The sequence below is a fragment of the Tursiops truncatus genome, chromosome 12 (assembly GCF_011762595.2).
Source record: "Tursiops truncatus isolate mTurTru1 chromosome 12, mTurTru1.mat.Y, whole genome shotgun sequence".
Taxonomy (NCBI): domain Eukaryota; kingdom Metazoa; phylum Chordata; class Mammalia; order Artiodactyla; family Delphinidae; genus Tursiops; species Tursiops truncatus.
This window is the reverse complement of record NC_047045.1, coordinates 59,257,030-59,276,387: the sequence shown is the minus strand read 5'-3', so window position 1 is coordinate 59,276,387 and position 19,358 is coordinate 59,257,030. Positions and strand designations below refer to the sequence as shown.

The 19,358-nt window shown below is 43.7% G+C and overlaps 1 protein-coding gene and 1 long non-coding RNA gene across 2 annotated transcripts in view; both read left to right on the top strand.

Moving 5' to 3' along the window:
- Window positions 1-599: 599 nt before the first annotated feature.
- The window catches only part of MOXD1 (monooxygenase DBH like 1), an 82,979-nt gene continuing 64,220 nt past the window's right edge, over window positions 600-19,358 (top strand). The window contains exon 1 of the mRNA XM_019951877.3: window positions 600-945. Coding sequence (XP_019807436.1) covers window positions 682-945 — 264 coding nt within the window. The 5' untranslated portion in view covers window positions 600-681. The remainder of the gene's footprint in view (window positions 946-19,358) is intronic.
- On the top strand, window positions 3,442-6,566 carry LOC141276028 (uncharacterized). The gene is made up of 2 exons (XR_012324839.1): window positions 3,442-5,771; window positions 6,228-6,566. It is a non-coding gene; the product is annotated as an uncharacterized lncRNA (long non-coding RNA).

Below are 19,358 nucleotides of genomic sequence, written 5' to 3'. Positions count from 1 at the left end.
CTGCCGTCAGGAACCAGATCTCCCCAGACTCAATGAAAGGGTGAGAGAGATGCGCTAGACGAGGTGAACCGTGTTGCCGGCGGGGTAGAGGCATCGCTGTGTACAATGGTTTCGGAAAATCGACAGCAGCGAATACCGAAATATTAAGCGGTTAACCCTGGACGGGACTTTCTCTTACTTGCCCTCCAGCAAACCCAGCGTTATCCCTTTGATTACTCGGGTCCTCCCCTCCTCGGTTAAGCTAAACTTACCCTCTGTCGGCAATTCCTTATTCTTTCCCCTGGGATCCCCACCCCCTGGTCCCCAAGACGTGCTCACTCTGCCCGCTCCTTTTCCCTCTGCCCCCGACCCCCTTGCCTCGGCTTCCACCTCCTTCTTTCTCCTTCCAGGACGTCCGTCGCTCCGCTCCCCACTGAATCCCACCTCGGGGACCAAAGCAGGGGCGCGGGGTGGCAGATGGATGGGCGGCAAGGGCGGGACGCAGCTGGAATCGGCGGGACCCGGGCCGACGGGCTGGCGGGCCGCCCGGGCCTGGGAGGGAGAGCGGGACGGTCCGGCCCCTCCCGGCGGGCGGGACGGGGGGCGGTGCCGAGCCGCCGGCTCTCGGCCGCCGCTCGGCGTGCGCCCACCGCGTTCCAGGCGGCGGGAACCCAGGTGCCGCCAGGCGGGACGCGCCCGAGGATGTGCCGCTGGCCGCTGCTCCTGCTGTGCGGCCTGCTGCCCGGCGCGGCGGCGGGGGGCTCGGGCCGGCCCTTCCCGCACCGCACCCTCCTCGACTCGGAGGGCAAGTACTGGCTGAGCTGGGGCCCGCGGGGCAGCCGGCTAGCCTTCCGCCTCGAGGTGCGCACCGCCGGCTACGTGGGCTTCGGCTTCTCGCCCACCGGGACCATGGCCGCGGCCGACATCGTCGTGGGCGGCGTGCTCCGCGGGCGGCCGTACCTCCAGGTAAGCGCGTCCCCTCTCGGAGCCGCCCCGCTGCGCCCCGGCCGGTCCCGACCCCGGGCCACCCGGCTTTCCCTCCGTCCGAGACTGGACGCCGTCGCGCCCCGCCGCCCCGCCGCCCCGCCGCCCCTGCCCGGCACCCGTTTGCCTTCGCCGTCCGCTCCTGTAGCCTCCGGCGCCCAGGTTTCACCGCTCAGCACGGTGACCCCAGGCAGCTTTTCGTCTCTGAGCACTTTCCTGTCCCCAGCGCCCCATTTAATACATCCCCCAGGTACACACCTGCCACGCACCCCCCCTTCATCCCTCACAGGAAAGGAGAGGGACCCCGGCTTTGGGGGCCTAACGAGACAGCTCTCAGGGTTGAAGGGACCAGAGAGCCGTAGCATTTGCTGTCTTGCTATCGAGGGTCGGGGATCTCAGAACTTCCCACATCTCGGCTATTCTGAAGCCTCCTGGCTCGCGGGCTGGGTCAGCTACCTTACCCGAGAGATGAATGAAAGGTCCCCAAGAATCGCTAGGAGTTTGCTATTCTGAGAGCCGTTTAGGAAGCCGCAAAACCTCCAAAACCTGGAGTCCCCAGGCAAAACCCCCTATTAAGTGGCAAAACTTTTCACTTACTTTAATAGCAAACAAAATCAATTTGACAGCTACAGTTTTGCTTTGAAAGAGCCCGAGTAGAGTCGTTGCCTGTTCACAGATGTTTTTATGAATAGGAAATTTTTTTTTTTAAATTATGAGTTGACCAGAATGATTAGGTAGGTAAGTTTTCTGGACATCTTTGTTCGATCTTGACCGACATTTGGACACTTCTCCACGACGACATAACATCGTGGTAAATATAGTGTTGCTTATCAAAGTTCATCCAAAAATGCTGACCATTGCCAAAAGTCTCTTGATGCAGATGAAAACTAGTTGCTCTGGCATTGTGTTAAGGCTTTGATGATGTTAAAATCGGATGTGCATGATGGATTTCAAAGAGCATTTCTCAGTAATTTTATTTCTGACTTCTAAGTTTGATTTCCACAACATTCTGCAATTGATTTTTAACGCTAATTTTGGCATTGGCCTTTTAACTCCGGCTAGAAATTAAAAAAAATGACAGCAATAAAAACTTTAAAACAATTCTGTTGTCTATATTTTCATAAATTAGTCCTTTCCTCCCCAAAATAAGGACAACTCCAAGAAAGTAAAGTTATATGAGGATTACACTCTGTTGAAGTCATTGATGTATAAATTTTCTCCTTCTGGAGCATCTCAGACATTAAATTTGTAAACCAAGAATTTGACCCCAAACACAGGCCTCACTAGCTGAATAACTTAGCTCTCTTCTGATATGAAGTAGACAATACCTTATTTAAACACCTGTTGAGCCACATCTTTTTGTTCGTTTGTCTGTTTGGTTTTTTAGGGTGGGGAGAGTCAAATGCCCCTTAACTATCCTTGCAAGTTTTGTTGAAGGGCGCAAGTCTTACTATAGTGATATCATAAAACAGAGCATGTATACTTTAAAAGATAACTTGATATTGATTTCCCCAGAAGAGTAGCAGTTCTAGAAAGCCCATCCAATTTGATATCAAATGAAAGACTAAGAGTAGAATTCTGTTTCAACATGCCATAATGGGCACACCACAAACACAGGGTTTGTTAAACTACAGTATTTTCACACTGCTGGTGGTTCTTCATAAAGATCACATAAGAATTAATTAAGTGCTCTTTAGATGGGTTTTGAAACATAGAACTTTTCTGAAAGTGATTATTGAACACATATCACTATGAAATAAGCCTTGGAAACGGATCCTTTCCCAATATATTTAATGAGCACGAAGTAGGACTTTCCCCTCTGTTTTTATTCCTAAGGAGATGAAATCTTTATTTTCGTGTATAAAGGATCACCATTTTCATAGTTGACTGACATCCTTTACTATTCCATGTTTTTAAGCATCCCATTCATTTTAGGACATATAATATACAATAAAAATTATGCTTATCAGTTAAGGAGAAAGAAAATTTATTAAAAACTTCTTTAATAAAATGAAAGACCCCAGACACTAAAAATAAAAAGAAATGTATCAGTTCCAGCTGGATCATCCAGGCTGGGTGATTCCATTTCCCAAATCTTGAAATTGTATCTTCCCCCTAGAAACTATTGATTTGAGATTCTTCATGCAATGGTGTGATAAGGGTATCCTCAGCAACTATACCAAAAAGTAAATAGGGTTGTTAAACATTGTGTATGTGATTCCACTAGTAGACTGAATTTTGTGTAATTTTACTCCCAATAAGAACAAATTTTGGGGCTTCCCTGGTGGCGCAGTGGTTGAGAGTCCGCCTGCCGATGCAGGGGACACGGGTTCGTGCCCCGGTCCGGGAAGATCCCGCATGCTGCAGAGCGGCTGGGCCCGTGAGCCATGGCTGCTGAGCCTGCGCGTCCGGAGCCTGTGCTCCGCAACTGGAGAGGCCACAACAGTGAGAGGCCCACGTACCGCAAAAAAAAAAAAAAGAACAAATTTTGCATGAAACAATACAACAAAAAGCATTGACTTCTGGGGCACAATGTAGGATGGCATCAGAGTGTATGATAACAACCTAAGTTGACATCCTAGTCACCTCCCCTTGTGGCTATTTTCTATATATTTTATTTCATCCTTTCTTATTTAATTAAAAAAAAACTTGACCTTTACATATTTTTTATTCTTTTAGTATTATGACTTTTAATAATGATGATTATTAAACTCAGTTTATTATTAAACTGGTGACCTTAAACTCCTCTTTTCAATAGAATGTTAACTCCTGGATAACTATTTAAGAATAAATCCTAACCAGCCAGGCAGAGAATTGTCATTGAAACAGATGTCATAAACCCAAATTCATGTAGAGGTCAAGCAGCAAATGTAAGAGTGACAAGTCTTGAGTGGAACAGGCAGGATTGTAATGCAGCAGAGTAGAGGGGAGAGAAGAAACCCAAGTTTTTGCATGTGAATTACTGTTATGTAGAAATGCAAATCGAGTACTGCCAGATCTTCCGTTTGTTTTTGTTTTTTTGAGAGAAGAAACTTTTTAAAAAAATTTATTTATTTAACTTATTTATTCTTGGCTGCGGTCTTCATTGCTGCGCGTGGACTTTCTCTAGTTGCGGTGAGCGGGGGCTGCTCTTCCTTGAGGTACGCAGGCTGCTTATTGTGGTGGCTTTTCTTGTTGCGCAACCCGGGCTCTAGGCGCGCGGGCTTCAGTAGTTGTAGCATGCAGACTCAGTTGTTGTGGCTCACGGGCTCTAGAGCGCAGGCTCAGTAGTTGTGGCGCACGGGCTTAGCTGCTCCGCGGCATGTGGGATCTTCCCGGACCACGGCTTGAACCTGTGTCCCCTGCATTGGCAGGCAGATTCTTAACCCCTGCACCACCAGGGAAGTCCCAAGAGAAGAAAGATTTTTAGTCTGTGTGTGTGTATAAGTAAAACCTTCTGATTGGTAAATAGCAGCCACAATTCAAAGTTGTACAAAGCACCCTGTAGTGCGCACGTACATACACAATTTCAGTTGAGATGTATCCCATGGACAGCTTCATCTGGGACCAAGAGGAAAAGAAGCTAAAGTTAATAAAGAATCAACCCAAATTATGAAAATCCAGAAAAGGCAGAGAGGCAGGTCCCATTTCTCTTCAGGCCAGATTTATTCTGTGTCAAGAAACGTCCAGCGGGGACCTTGCCCCTTCTTTTGGTTGTCTGTCATTGTGTAACGAAGCACCCCGTACCACAGGGTGCTTTGTGAGCTTATTTTGCTCACAAAGCTGCAATCTGAGCAGGACTTGGTGGTGACAGGTCTTCTTTGCTCCACGTGGTGTCAGCTCCAAGGTGAGTGCTTGAGTCACCTGGAGGCTCTCTCACTGGTTTGTCTGACAGGCAATGGATGCTGGCTGTTGGCTGGACCTCCGCCGGTACTGTGTCGGGAACGTGGCCTCTCCATGTAGCTGCCTGGCTTCCTCCCAGCAGAGTGGCTGGGTCCCAAGAGTGAACATCTGGAGAGGCCCAGGTGGAAACTGGATGGCCCTTTATAATTTAGCCATGGAATGACGGACTGTGTCTTCTGCTGTAGTCACAGCCCCACTGGATTGAAGAGAGAATGTAGATGCCACCTCAACCTCATGCTGGGAGGAGGTCACATGGGAGGGGAAGATATTAGTGTGGCCATCTTCGGAAAGTCCACGCAGCCACACCCATCGTCACCAACTTGCCAGTTCCCTTCCAGCACCGCTTCTGAGTACCTGTCACCATGTAGTCACCCTCTCTTGACACTGCTCGGTTTGGGAGGCAAGTGCTTACTTTTTCACTTCTTTCCTTACCCCCCCCCTTCACACACACACACACACACACACACACACACACACACACACACACACGTGCGCCCGCACCTGCGTGACTCACAAGAAGTTAGTGAATGGTTAGCCTCCCAGTCCCCATTCCTCCCGCCCCTCCCCCCAGAAAAAGAGTTCTAAACCTCCACAAACCCACATTTTTCAGTGGTTGCCCATCACTAATTCAGGGCTGGACCCAATGAGACTGTCTCCGGAGGGCAGCGCGACATTTGCTTGTAGAGTCGTGGAGTGAAAAATCAGATTTTGATTTCCTTGCCTCAAGGCAGTATACTGGCTTGGACATCCTTAAAACCACACCCAGAGATGAGGTATTGTGGAAATTTGCCCTGCCCGTTTTGTAACCCTCCGACCCCGTCTGGAGATATTTCTTCAAATGTTGTATAACCAGGTACCATCAAAATGGTAAAGAAAAGAGAGAAACGCGGTTGTGAAGTAAAGCCCGTCCCAGTGTGCCCTGTTGGGTAAGTTGCTCTGGATCGGGTTACGCTTGGGGACACGTTACCCCTGGGATGCTGCTGAGGTCAGTTTCAAGACAGTGTGTTTCACAGAACAGCCAGGGGTGGGGGTGGGAAGCGGTCTTTCCTCTTGCCTCGGCTTTGGAAAGCCTCACTATTTTGTCTCAATGAATTAACTCAACTCTCACTTCCCTGATGCACCCAGATTCGTGTCCTTTCCTTGTACTTTGCCCCTTTTTGACACAGAGTGATCCCACCCCGACCCAAGCCACTTAGCAACTGTGAGTCCCCATTTGGGGGAAGTAATCCGGGTTGATGAATGCCTAGCTTGTGTGAGTTGGAGAAGAGGGCAGCATTGTCAGATGTGCCTGTTGAATTTGCACAAAAATGGATTCACTCTTCCTTTGGGGGTGTAAATCACTGGGGAATGGAGGCTGAAACCTATGTCATCATTTGTTACAGCCTTGCTGGTTGGCCGTCGCTAGGACTGAAACTTTTCTGTGATGAGAAGGAAGTCTTCAGCAGCGGGGTAATTGCTGCAGGGCTGCTCCCTGAGGAAATGTTCGGAAATTATGCTGTGATTTGAAATCACAGAAAACAGTGAGCATTCTTTGTGGTTAACGATGTGCTCCTTTTAAGTGCACCGGGGCCAACGGCAACAAAGAAATGTTTGGAAAGCAAATTGAAAAGCTGTAAGGGAAAGACGAAGAGAGTGTGCAACCCTGACACAGCTCAGCTGGGGCTTTGTTAAGAGATATTTATAAATCTTCAAATTATGTCCTCTCCCCCCCCCACCATCAATTTCCAGATGATGAAGGGACCTCTCCAAGCTTCATGCTTTGTGCATTAGTAATAAGTACACATGCACCAATGTAAGCTGGAACAGCAACACACCAGGATACTCTTCAGCTGTGTGGTTCTCCCTGGAAGAGCAGATGATTTCATAGCGCCAGCCTGAGGAAAGGGCAGAGTAAGAGCGAAGAGAACAGTGCACCTGAATTGACCATCAAGGTTTAAGACTTCAGGCAACCAACAGCCTATTTCTGGATTCTTGGAAGGAGAGGCAAGAATCCACTTCAAAGAAAGTGAACGGTGGTTTATTAATTCATCATTTGTAATAGAGCCTTATTAAAATAAAGTTGCTGGCAAAAGGAATGAATTCATTATGTATCATGTTTCTGGAAATGTTTGATCCATATGTAAAAACAAAAAACAAACAAAAAAACACTTCTGTCTATGTATGCCTCACAATGCTGCTTATTGTAACTTTTTATTTTATTTTATTTTATTTTATTTTTTTTTGGCAGTACGCGGGCCTCTCCCGTTGCGGAGCACAGGCTCCGGACGCGCAAGCTCAGCGGCCATGGCTCACAGGCCCAGCCGCTCCGCGGCACGTGGAATCTTCCCGGACCGGGACACGAACCCGTGTCCCCTGCATCGGCAGGCGGACTCTCAACCACTGCGCCACCGGGGAAGCCCTGCTTATTGTAACTTTTAAAAAATAATTAGTACAGAACTTTTTTTTTTTGTGGTAAATATTTTTTGTTTATTGAAGTATAGTTGATTTACAATATTGTGTTAGTTTCAGGTGTAAAGGGATGCAGTTATATATACATTCTTTTTTTATATTCTTTTCCATTATGGTTTATCACAGGATATTGAATATGGTTCCCTGTGCTCTACAGTAGGACCTTGTTGTTTATCCATCCTGTCTATAATGGTTTACACCTGCTGACCCCAGCCTCCCACTCCATCCCTCCCTGTAACCCCCCCCACCTTGGCAACCATAAGTCTGTTCTCTGTGTCCATGAGTCTGTTTCTGTTTTGTAGGTAAGTTCATTTGTGTCATATTTTAGATGCCACATAAAAGTGGTATCATATGGTATTTGTCTTTGTCTGACTTACTTTACTTAGTATGATAATCTCTGGGTTCATCCATGTTGCTGCAGATGGCATTATTTCATTCATTTTTAAGGCCGAGTAATATTCCATTGTATCTCTATATATCACATTTTCTTTATCCATTCATCTGTCAATGGATATTTAGGTTGCTTCCATGTCTTGGCTATTGTAAATGGTGCTGCTATGAACACAGGGGCGCACGTATCTTTTCAAATTATAGTTTTGTCCGGGTATATGCTCAGGAGTGGGATTGCTGGATCATATGGTAGCTCTATTTTTAGTTGTTTAAGGATCCTCCGTACTGTTCTCCATAATGGCTGCACCAACTTACATCCCCACCAGCAGTGTAGGAGGGTTCCCTTTTCTCCACACCCTCTCCAGCATTCGTTATTTGTAGACGTTTTAACGATGGCCATTCTGACGGGTGTGAGGTGGTAGCTCATTGTAGTTTTGATTTGCATTTCTCTAGGAATTAGCGACGTTGAGCATCTTTTCACGTGCCTGTTGGCCATCTGTATGTCTTCTTTGGAGAAATGTCTATTTAGGTCTTCTGCCCATTTTTTGATTGGGATGTTTGTTTTGTTGTTGGTGGCAGTATGATAAAAATTGAGCTGTAACCCAAGTGAACTCTTTGGGGTCCTCAAAAAAATGTTCAGATTGTACAGGGGTCCCGAGATGGAAATGCCGGCATGTCACTGGTGTCTGTCAGTCAGGCAAGGGATGCGTGATGAGCCGAGTGGCTCATCCAGTGAAAGTGCCCCATGCACAGTTCAGTTCAACCTCTTTTTCCCCTATTGTTATTTTTTTCCTTTGTGTGGGTTCCTGGGAGTGGAGTTTCCAGATTAAGAAGCAAAAAGGCTTTGGAAGCTCCCCACTCCAACTTATAATTACATATTTAAACATTTTAAAATTTTATTTTAATTTTTTTCTGGCCATGCTGCAGAGCTTATGGGATCTTAGTTCCCCAATCAGGGACTGAACCCGGGCCCTCAGCAGTGAAAGCACCGAGTCCTAACCACTGGACCGCCAGGGAATTCCCTAAACATTTTTTTTTAAACTGTGGTAAATTATATGTAACATAAAATTTACTGTCTTAACCATTTTTAATCGTATCTTCCCAAACTGAAACTCTGTCCCCATTAACCACTCAGCCCCCCATCCCCCTCCCCAGCCCCAGGCAACCACGAACCCATGCTCTGTGTCTGTGGATCTGCCAGTTCTGGACGTTTCCCATCAATGGAATCACACACTCTGTGTCTGGCTTCTCTCACTGAGCATCGTGTTCTCAGGGTCCATCCATGTGGTAGCAAGGGTCAGGGCCTCACCCTTTTCGTGGCTGAGGGACGTCCCCGTGTGTGGAGGGACACGGTGTGTTTCTCCATCATCTGGTGGTGGACACTCAGGCTGTTTCCACCTACTGTGCTGCTGTGCACACACACGTACAGGTTCGCTTTGGAAGTTTGTAGGTTTGTGTTGCTAAGCCCCTTCCCCTGGCTGGTCCCCACTGGCACGCTCTTCAGCAAAACTGCCTCATCGGTCCCGGGTCCCGAGGATGATCCTGTTGCTGAACGAGGGGGAAGGGCTGCATGTGTTTGGGTTCCTGCAGGTTCTTTCCCTTCTGCTCCTGCTGACCATTTACTCTTCCAGGGCCACGGCGGTGAAGACTAGGTCCTCGGCGGGTGCCCCCCGCACGTCTTCCAGGATCTGCTCCACCGTGGGGGGCGCCAGGCGGGTGGGCAGCACCACGCGCTTCTTGGCCTTGGGGCCCATCCCTGGCGGCAAGACTTCAGCCACAACCGCGGCCCAGTGGCCACTAGTATAGAACTTTTAAACACAGAATATTTCTCCAGGAAACCTCTTCCCAATCTATGTCTTTTTAACTTGTTAAATTTTAAAATAGACTGGGAAAAAAAAGCTTCACATTAGGACAACATACAGCACACACATAAGCAGAGAATTCTACAAAAATAAAAATAACTTCAAATATATCACTTTTTGTTAACTGTAAAAATGGAATTATATATGAGTGCTGTGCAAATGATGTATAGACCAAATTTAATTTACTGCTGAGGTCTTTTGTCGTCATCGAATGTAGCCAAAAATTATGAGAAAATCTTTAAACAATGTTTGCTTTTACAAGTTAAATGTTGATGTTTTGGGCATTTACTTGCTGCTCGTAAGAGCTCAGAGTTCAGTTGATTCCCCTTAAATTTCCTAAACCACCCCCGCCCCAATTTTACGGTTAAGAAACTAGGCCTTAGGTACCTATTAAACGACTTGTTGGAGACCATACAGATCAGTAGCCTGGATTCATTTCCTCTCAGTCCTGGTTTGGTGGTCTTTCTTCTCCTACAAGCAACTGGTAGCTTACATAAAAACATATTCACAGTTTTCTTCCTCAATAGTGAAAACCATGTTAATAGAATGCATTTTTAAACAGTGATAAAATCACAGTATCTCTCTCACTGCTTTTGTTGTACTATGAATGTCATAGATACACATTTCTGTGATGTGATTTTTCATTCATCGAGTTCTTGGGTTGTTCTTTGGCTGTGTAGGGTCTTAGTTGCGGCATGCGGGGTCTTCGTGGAGGTGTGTGGGATCTTTCGTTGTGGTAGCGGGCTTCCCTCTAGTTGTGACGTGCGGGTTTTCTCTTCTCTAGTTGTGGCGCACAGGCTCCAGGGTGCGTGGGCTCTGTAGTTGGTGGCACGTGGGCTCTAGTTGAGGTGCACGGGCTTAGTTGGCCCGCAGCGTGTGGGATATTAGTTCCCTGACCAGGGATGGAACCCTGGTCCCCTGCACTGGAAGGCGGATTCTTTACCACTGGACCACCAGGGAAGTCCCTCGTGGAGCTCTTAATATATGCCATACATTATGATAAGTCCTTAAAGTGTGTTATCTCATGTAATTCTCACAATAGCCCTATAAGGTCAATATCTTATTTCTCCCATTTTGTAGATGTATAAGCCTGAGGCTCCAGGCCACACAGCATGAGAATCATTTGGGACTTGCATATGACTGTTTTAGTAAAGTACTCACCCATAGGCAGAGAATGTTAGAATGTTCATTCATTCACTTGACCAATATTTATGGAAGTTTTATTGAACAGTTCTAGATGCTGGGGATATAGCATTTAGTGGGAGGAAATCAGTGGTATCGGGGGCTCACATTTTGATGGGGGATAAACAAATAAACAAGCAACAAAAATATCAGAAAGTGGTAACTGCTGTGCAGAGAATTAAAATAGGGTGATGTGATAAGGAACAACAGTGGGGCTGTTTTAGACTGGGATGCTTAGAATCAAAACACGAAGGAAAACAAATATCCCAAGTTTAAAGGTTGTCTTTCAAGATTGACCATAGTGTTTACAATTCAAAATATCATATACTATGAAGAAGATTATCTGGCATGGGCATCAAAGGACTCAGTAGACCTTGAATATAGGAGACTGCCTACCTGGAGGAAATATAATTAACGTGTCTGAACCGCATGAGCTCTCTTTTCTATTTCTGTGGCATTGTTACACAGATGTTTAGTAAGCTCAACTAGAGTCTTTCAGGCTTTGATCTAGAGACTCGGTGATTTGATTTGATTTTATTTTTTTTTGTGGTACGCGGGCCGCTCACTGCCGTGGCCTCTCTCGTTGCGGAGCACAGGCTCCGGACGCGCAGACTCAGCGGCCATGGCTCACGGGCCCAGCCGCTCCGCGGCATGTGGGATCCTCCCGGACCGGGGCATGAACCTGTGTCCCCTGCATTGGCAGGCGGACTCTCAACCACTGCGTCACCAGGGAAGCCCAGACTCCGTGATTTTATAGGAGTTTCTTTCTTAATACCAGGTATGAATGTTTTTCTCTTATACTCTGTGTTCTTTCTCGTCTTCAATAATATGAGAGAGCTAAAGGACTTTGAGAAGCTAGAGCAACAAAACCACATGTGTCTGGGGAAGATTTCCATCTTTCAGGCAATTTTTAGACTAAAACTTGGAAGTCTCAGTTTCTTAGATACAACTAAATTGCTACCATTTTTCCCCCTGCAAACTTCATGCACAGAAACCCACTCATACAAGGAAGTTCTTGGTAGATGAAACCATGTAGAAGCAAGGCCTCTGGTACTTTGGACATCCAGATCCCTTTGGGCAGGGCCAAGGTGGATCTGTGCTACGGTGGATTGGAATCCAGTGGTGAGCAGGCAGAGCTCATGGAAGACTGAGAACTGGGAAAGATGCTTCCTTCATCAGAAATTCCCAAATTTGTGCATTAGAATCACCAGGGCATCTTTTAAAACTTTCACCATCCAGGCAACCCCCATCCCTCCTTAATACCCATTAAATCACAATCTCTGTGGGGTGGTGGACACAGGCATTAATGTATTTTAAAGTTTCTTAATTGACTCTGTGAAGGCAATTCTGAAATGTGCAGACGAGTTCGGGAACTACTGACCTTATGTGGTTAGGCTCTTTGATCAGAATCGGGTGACTCCTGTGTGGTCCACCTATAGAAGCTTGGAAGGTTCCAGGCACCGGGCATGGGGACGCATAGCAGGATTCTGGACAAAGCAATTCAGAGTGACCACTTGATGTTTGAAGCAAGGGCAAACATATGCTTAGATAGTTAAGATTATTTTGTAAAGTAGAAAAATAAAGTGGGTTTTTCTAGAATTGAAACACTTCTGAAATGTTCAACAGATTTGGTGATACTTCTAAGTATTTTCTCGAAAGTACATGCTGAAACGAGAGCAGCAATGGAAGAACTGTGGGTAGTGGTGTATTTTAAAACATGCTGAGCCAGAAATCTCCCTCCTCCTCATAGCCCTCTACCGTTCCTACACACCTTTTGTCAGTCGGTACTAGCTGCTGTATTTCTAAGCAACAGGAATATCTGCCCACACAGAGTCTAAAATTCATAAGTTATATATGGCCACAGGGCATTAAAGGAATATTAATAAATGAAAGTCTTAGATAATTTCTCAGCCTGTTCAAGAGGCGTGTTCTGCTCTAAAATCTTTTTTTAGAATTACCAGTGACAAAATGGACTCCCTTTGTATCTGGAAAAATTCTGAAGTGTCTTTCTAGTTACGTAAATATTCTTTTCCTTCCCTCCTTCATTTTCCAAGGTTGCTAATAAGAAGTGAAATGCCCTAAAGCTATAGTTGCAGTAGGGAGAGGAGGAAAAGAAGCAGCAGTGGTGGGTGATTAGTGTTTTATTAGGGTGGGGATGCAACATTTACAGGTGGATGAGTATGGCCGTGCTGCCACGGTCTTCTGAGGGACCAGGAAAGAGTCCATGTGCCTGGCGGGTCCTCAAGAAATACCTGCTGAGCAGCTAAAAACAGGAAGCCCTGCTCTGAATCCCAGCACTGCTCGCTACTTACTCCTTGTGTGGCCCTTGGCAAACTCCTTAACGTCTCTAAAGTGACAGTTCCCTTTATGAAGAAGGGAATTATATCTAACGCATGGGGCTTTTGTGAGGATTAAATGAAATAGGCATGTAAAGCTCTTAGCAGAGTATGTGGCACATTAAAAGTACTCAATAAATACAAGGTATTATTATAATGAGTCGCTCAGTGAAATATCAGAATTGTCAGATGATTACATGGAGAGAAACGTCCCAGATTTTCAACTTGGGGAAAAATGTCTACTGAAGGAGTAGATGGGGGAGATTCATAGTAATTTTTTTTTTTTTTTGTGGTACACGGGCCTCTCACTGTTGTGGCCTCTCCCGTTGCGGAGCACAGGCTCCGGACGCGCAGGCTCAGCGGCCATGGCTCACGGGCCCAGCTGCTCCGCGGCGTGTGGGATCTTCCTGGACAGGGGCACAAACCCGTGTCCCCTGCATCGGCAGGCGGACTCTCAACCACTGCGCCACCAGGGAAGCCCGATAGTAATTTTTGAGGAAATTCAAGGACAAACTTTAAGCAACTGGTTTGTGAATGCTTGGCCCTAAGCAATTGGTTTGTGACTAGAGGTTAGCATGGTTTCAATAAACACAAGTTATACTCACAAGACTGCATTTGCTTTTGCATTTGGTTTGCTGAACCAACCTGTAGTTGTGGTAATAAATCAATGGTGTGTCTGAATGATTCTAAAGTAATTGGCAGGTCTCTTAGGATGTCACAACATGTTGATAACAGACTGCCTACATTAGTCCACAGAATAAGGACTCAAAAGATAGTGATATATGGGGAGGGGGAAGGGTGAGCTGTGACAGGGCGAGAGAGAGGCATGGACATATATACACTACCAAACGTAAGGTAGATAGCTAGTGGGAAGCAGCCGCATGACACAGGGATATCGGCTTGGTGCTTTGTAACCTCCTGGAGGGGTGGGATAGGGAGGGTGGGAGGGAGGGAGGCACAAGAGGGAAGAGATATGGGAACATATGTATATGTATAACTGATTCACTTTGTTATAAAGCAGAAACTAACACACCATTGTAAAGTAATTATACCCCAATAAAGATGTTTAAAAAATTAATTTAAAAATTCAACTACAAAAAAAAAAGAAAAAGACAGACCTACTAGAGAATGGACTTGAGGATATGGGGAGGGGGAAGGGTGAGCTGTGACAAATCGAGAGAGAGGCATGGACATATATACACTACCAAACATAGGGTAGATAGGTAGTGGGAAGCAGCCGCATGGCACAGGGATATCGGCTCGGTGCTTTGTGACCGCCTGGAGGGGTGGGATAGGGAGGGTGGGAGGGAAGGAGACGCAAGAGGGAAGAGATATGGGAACATATGTATATGTATAACTGATTCACTTGGTTATAAAGCAGAAACTAACACACCATTGTAAAGCAGTTATACTCCAATAAAGTTGTAAAAAAAAAAGGATAGTGGTATATTAAAATAACGGAAGGAAACTAAAAGTTAAAAATTCACTGAGAATACAAATAAAGTTAAACGCTTGGTTTAAAGATTAGTTGTGTATGTACAAAATGTGTAAAATTGGACTTAATTGGAATTCATATGAAAAAGGTCTAAATATTAGTTCTTCTTAAGCTCAAAAGATGTGCTTGTTGAACACAAATATGCAATATTAGCCTATAAACTCTACGTTTACCTCAAGGGAAGTAATACTGACATTGTAATCTGTACTAGGCTAACCGTAACAGAAGATACCTTCTTGAATAACTTCTTTAAAGGATGTGTGGGTGAACTGGATCATTCTAAAGGAGAAGTCCAAGGATGATTGAAATCTCTGGAAATTGGGGTACTTGAGTAATGGGAGACCACTGGCAATGTTTGCTTGGAAAAAGAACAATTAGAAAAGACATGATCATTGCCCGTGAAATAGTGGACAGTCTTCCTCAAGAAATATGGATCAGATGCTACCTATTAGGTTCCAGAAGGAAGAAAAAAGACCCAATTAGTATACTCTATTTTAGGTTAGTGTAAGAAATACATTTCTGACCATCAGAGGTGTTAAAATTGAATGAGTTGCCTTGTGAGATTGTAAACTCATGAGCTTTGTCACTGGAGATATTGAATACTGTGTGATCCTCTCTTAAAAACATTTTTGAGAGAAATCCTCTCGATAGGAGCTAGGATTAGGTATCCTTCAGGCTGTCTTCCAACTTGAGTGTGATGCTGAAAAGAAATTTACTCCACAATCTTGCTTTTAGGTTATTCTAGAAATTAACAGAAGAGAAGACATTAGCAACTATGAAACTGTCTATGTTGTTTTTTAACCTGCCTCAAGAAGGTCTGCTGTCTCTGCGGATAGCTATGCATTGAATCTTTACATTAGTTGTGAGAGTATTTCATTTCTTTCCCTACTATATATTTCAGTATATTTGAATTATATTAGTGAATATATGTTAATCATATATAGTGAATATGTATTAGTTTTGAAACCGAAAAAATGAAAAAAAGAATGTCTTATGACGTATATACTCAAAAGAATTTGGAGGGCTTCAGGAGCCTTTATATTCAAGACTGAATAAAAGTTGGTAAGTTTCGGAAGCTTGGTTGATGCATTTTTTTGATCTAAGAGCAGTCTACATATTCTCTGCCTCCTGACCTTCTCACCTGGATGTCTAGGTAGCATCTTAAATCTGCTTCTTCCCCAGCCTTCCCCATCTCAGTAAACGGCACCTCTGGGTACCTCCGGTCAAAAATTAGGGGTCATCCTTGTTTCTTCTCCTTCCTTCTTCCCACATATAAAACCCACCTCTTCAGATTCTATTGACTCTTCCTCCAAACTAAATCTAAAACCTGCGCACATCCCTTCAGTTTTACTACTACCACTCAAGCTTGAACCCCTGGGACCACTGTGTGACTCCTGTCTTCTGATCATGGCTCTTCGTTTTTCTTCTTTTCATTCTCCACACGGTAGCCACAGTAATACACACACACACGTATATATATATTTTCATATCAGCAGAATATGTCACTTTCTGCTTCAAGCTCAAATAACTTCTATATAAGTTTAGTATTAAATCTGAACTCCCTATACTGACCCATAAGGCGTTCACAGCATCTGGGGCCTCATGTGATCTCTGTTGACCTCATTTTTCTGTTCCGGGCACTACAGTTCAGTCACCCTGGTTTTTATTTGCTTCACCAAACTGGATAAACCTCGCCTTGCCCCCTTCTAGGTCCTTTCCAATAGCTGCCCTCTCTTCCTGGACCTACTTCCTCCTCACTTTCCATGGCTGGCTCCTAGCTGTAGTTTATTTCTCAAAGTAAGTTTGTGTCTCAGTGGTGACTTTTCTGATCCCTCAACCCAAAGCCTTTCGAATCTGTGTCTAGAATCTGTTTTATTTTCCTATAAGCACTTATCAAAATATTTTTGGTTATATTGTTATTTAAGTTTAAAAAATTGCTTATCCTGCAACTCCACTATCAGTTTGATTATAATAAGGACTTTGTCTTATACTGTCTATACTGTACAATCGTGTGCTCTCAGCCCTACATCAGGAATGAGGAATAGTAATGCAATGAAATATGTGTTGGAAAAAGGAGAGGAAGAAGGAAGGGAGGAAGGGACAGAGGAGGGAAGGCAGGAAGGAAGTGGCCTTCTCTTCAAAATTTATTCCTTTCATAAACTGGTCATGGAAAATTAAGAGAAGTCATCTAAATTTTTTTAAAAATTAAAGTGGTGGAATACGGTGAAAGTAAAGTAACATCTTATGTCAATGGTAAGATTTGGAATTGTTTTTTCCATTGAAGCCTATTGTTAGAGATCGAGTCAAAGTTTTCATTTTACACTTTATCTGATAATTCTGTAATTATCGCAAAGTCTTAAATGACCTATATGAAAACTAAAATGAGATGATTGGCTGTGGGAGAAAATTCAGGATGTGTATTTCCAGAAGGTGGCACTTAAAGGACGGATTGCTCAGGTGGGCCCCTCATGGAACGCAAGCCAATAGGGCGCACATTTAGGCGTTCTGGCAGCATTTAACAGATGCCTTCTTAGAGCTAGAGAGTTTCAGTTTTATCTGAAGTGGTTTCTGGAAGGCAAGCCCCTTCTGTTTTGACATTCCTCTCAAATTTCCAAGATTAGCGAAGAAATAACATTAAAATCAGCTTATACTGAAATCTGAAGATTATGTTTATATAGTTTGTTTATACGGTTTTATGGTTTTTTAGGATCAAGGATTCTCTTGAACACAAAAATATCTATTATTATACTATCGGTATTATTAAACTACCATAACACTGATTATGGAAATGGATATTACAAACAGGAATGTTGGAAGTAACAAGGCTTTTGTGATTTAGAAAAAGAAAAACTACAAGCACCTGTTGAAGAAAATGATGACGGATGGTAACATTTTTCTCAAGGGTCCCTCTGCAGCTGTGCTTACATTCAGTTCCCCAGGCTGAACCGGGGTTTATTCATATCTTTTATTACACCCATAAAGAGTTTTCACTTCATCCTGTTTAACACAGCACCGGTCAAAGCTCTTTTCTGTTAACAGAGATTTTATTCAAGAGAGGAAAAAAAAGACTGACAATGAGTGAGAACCAGTTTCACATCTGTGTAATCATGTTTTTTAACGAGAGGTCATAGCAATCTTGTGGATTATCAAAGCTAGTGTTTTTGGTTTGTTATCTTAGTCTGAAGGTGGCAGTCCGTACTCCGGCTACCATGCGAAATGCTAATGCCAACTTCTGCTGATGCTGTCTTTACTATTGCCACACAGCGTTTTGAAACCTCAGTAATACACTTTATCATTTATTTCAAAGCATAACATGTTCAAAAGGAAAAATATCCTGTGAGAATATGCTTCAGAAGTAATATTTTATTTATTTTGAATTTTATTTAGTTATTTATTTATTTATACAGCAGGTTCTTATTAGTTATCCATTTTATACACATCAGTGTATACATGTCAATCCCAATCTCCTGGTTCATCCCACCACCACCACCACCCCAACTTTCCCCCTGGTGTCCATCATTTGTTCTCTACATCTGTGTCTCTATTTCTGCTTTGCAAACCGGTTCATCTAGAAGTAATATTTTTATGACACAACTGCAGGTTAATTTTATTACCAGAGTCTAATTATCAACTCAATTTTCAAAGGTAAAAGCTAATATTTTATCTTTAAAAAGTATAAACAAGGTTAATACATGATTAATATAATAATCCGCAATAAAAACAAAAAATGATACCTCAATGACAATTCATATTGAAGCTGATATTTATGCAGATATTTGAGTTAGAATATGATTGAAATCCACATAAAACCATTTATCTAGGGAAATGTTACTTCACATTTCACTTCATAGAACATTAAAAATGAAGAAGTACAAAGAAGAATGACTTCTGCATACCAGCTTTTATATTTACACAATTAAAACATCTACATATTTTTATTCTTAAATACTTACAAAATCTCTATAGGATCATGATTCTCTGAATCCTCCTCAACCCTCTTGCCCTCATAAAGTCAATTTTTAATGATACTTAATCGGAACCTACTTTTATTTATCAGCATTTTATGTTACATTTATAATTTATAAATATATTTAATACATATACAATGAGATTTTTATAATGGCTGTTATTTTTATAATGAGACCATGACAATGAGAGTACACTGTGATCAATATTTCTATTTTTTTAATTTTTATTTATTTATTTATTTATTTATTTATTTATTTTGCGGTACGCGGGCCTCTCACTGTTGTGGCCTCTCCCATTGCGGAGCACAGGCTCCGGACGCGCAGGCTCAGTGGCCATGGCTCACGGGCCCAGCCGCTCCGCGGCATGTGGGATCTTCCCGGACCGGGGCATGAACCCGTGTCCCCTGCATCGGCAGGCGGACTCTCAACCACTGCGCCACCAGGGAAGCCCTCTATTTTTATTTTATAAGTCCTGGAATATCAAACACTACAGCAAGGTGGCTGAGGAATGGCCTTCACCACGGATGTACAGTGAAGCTGCATCTGGCCCCACTTGCTAAATGGGATGTGGAGTGGGAGAGAGGGGCACCATTTTGTTCGAATTCTAAAGGTGAAAATCTGATAGTAAAACTGATCTGGAAAATTTCCTTAAATAGCCCATAAGTGCTATACTGTATGGTTTTGTGAATATAAATTTCTAGGTGATGTTATCAGTATTCAAATTCTTAATTGGTCAATGTTTTGCTGTTAATTTCATTCTCCATTTTTTTTTCCCCTAGAAGATGATAGTAACAAAATAAGTATTCCATTTAATTATCCCCTTGTATAACAT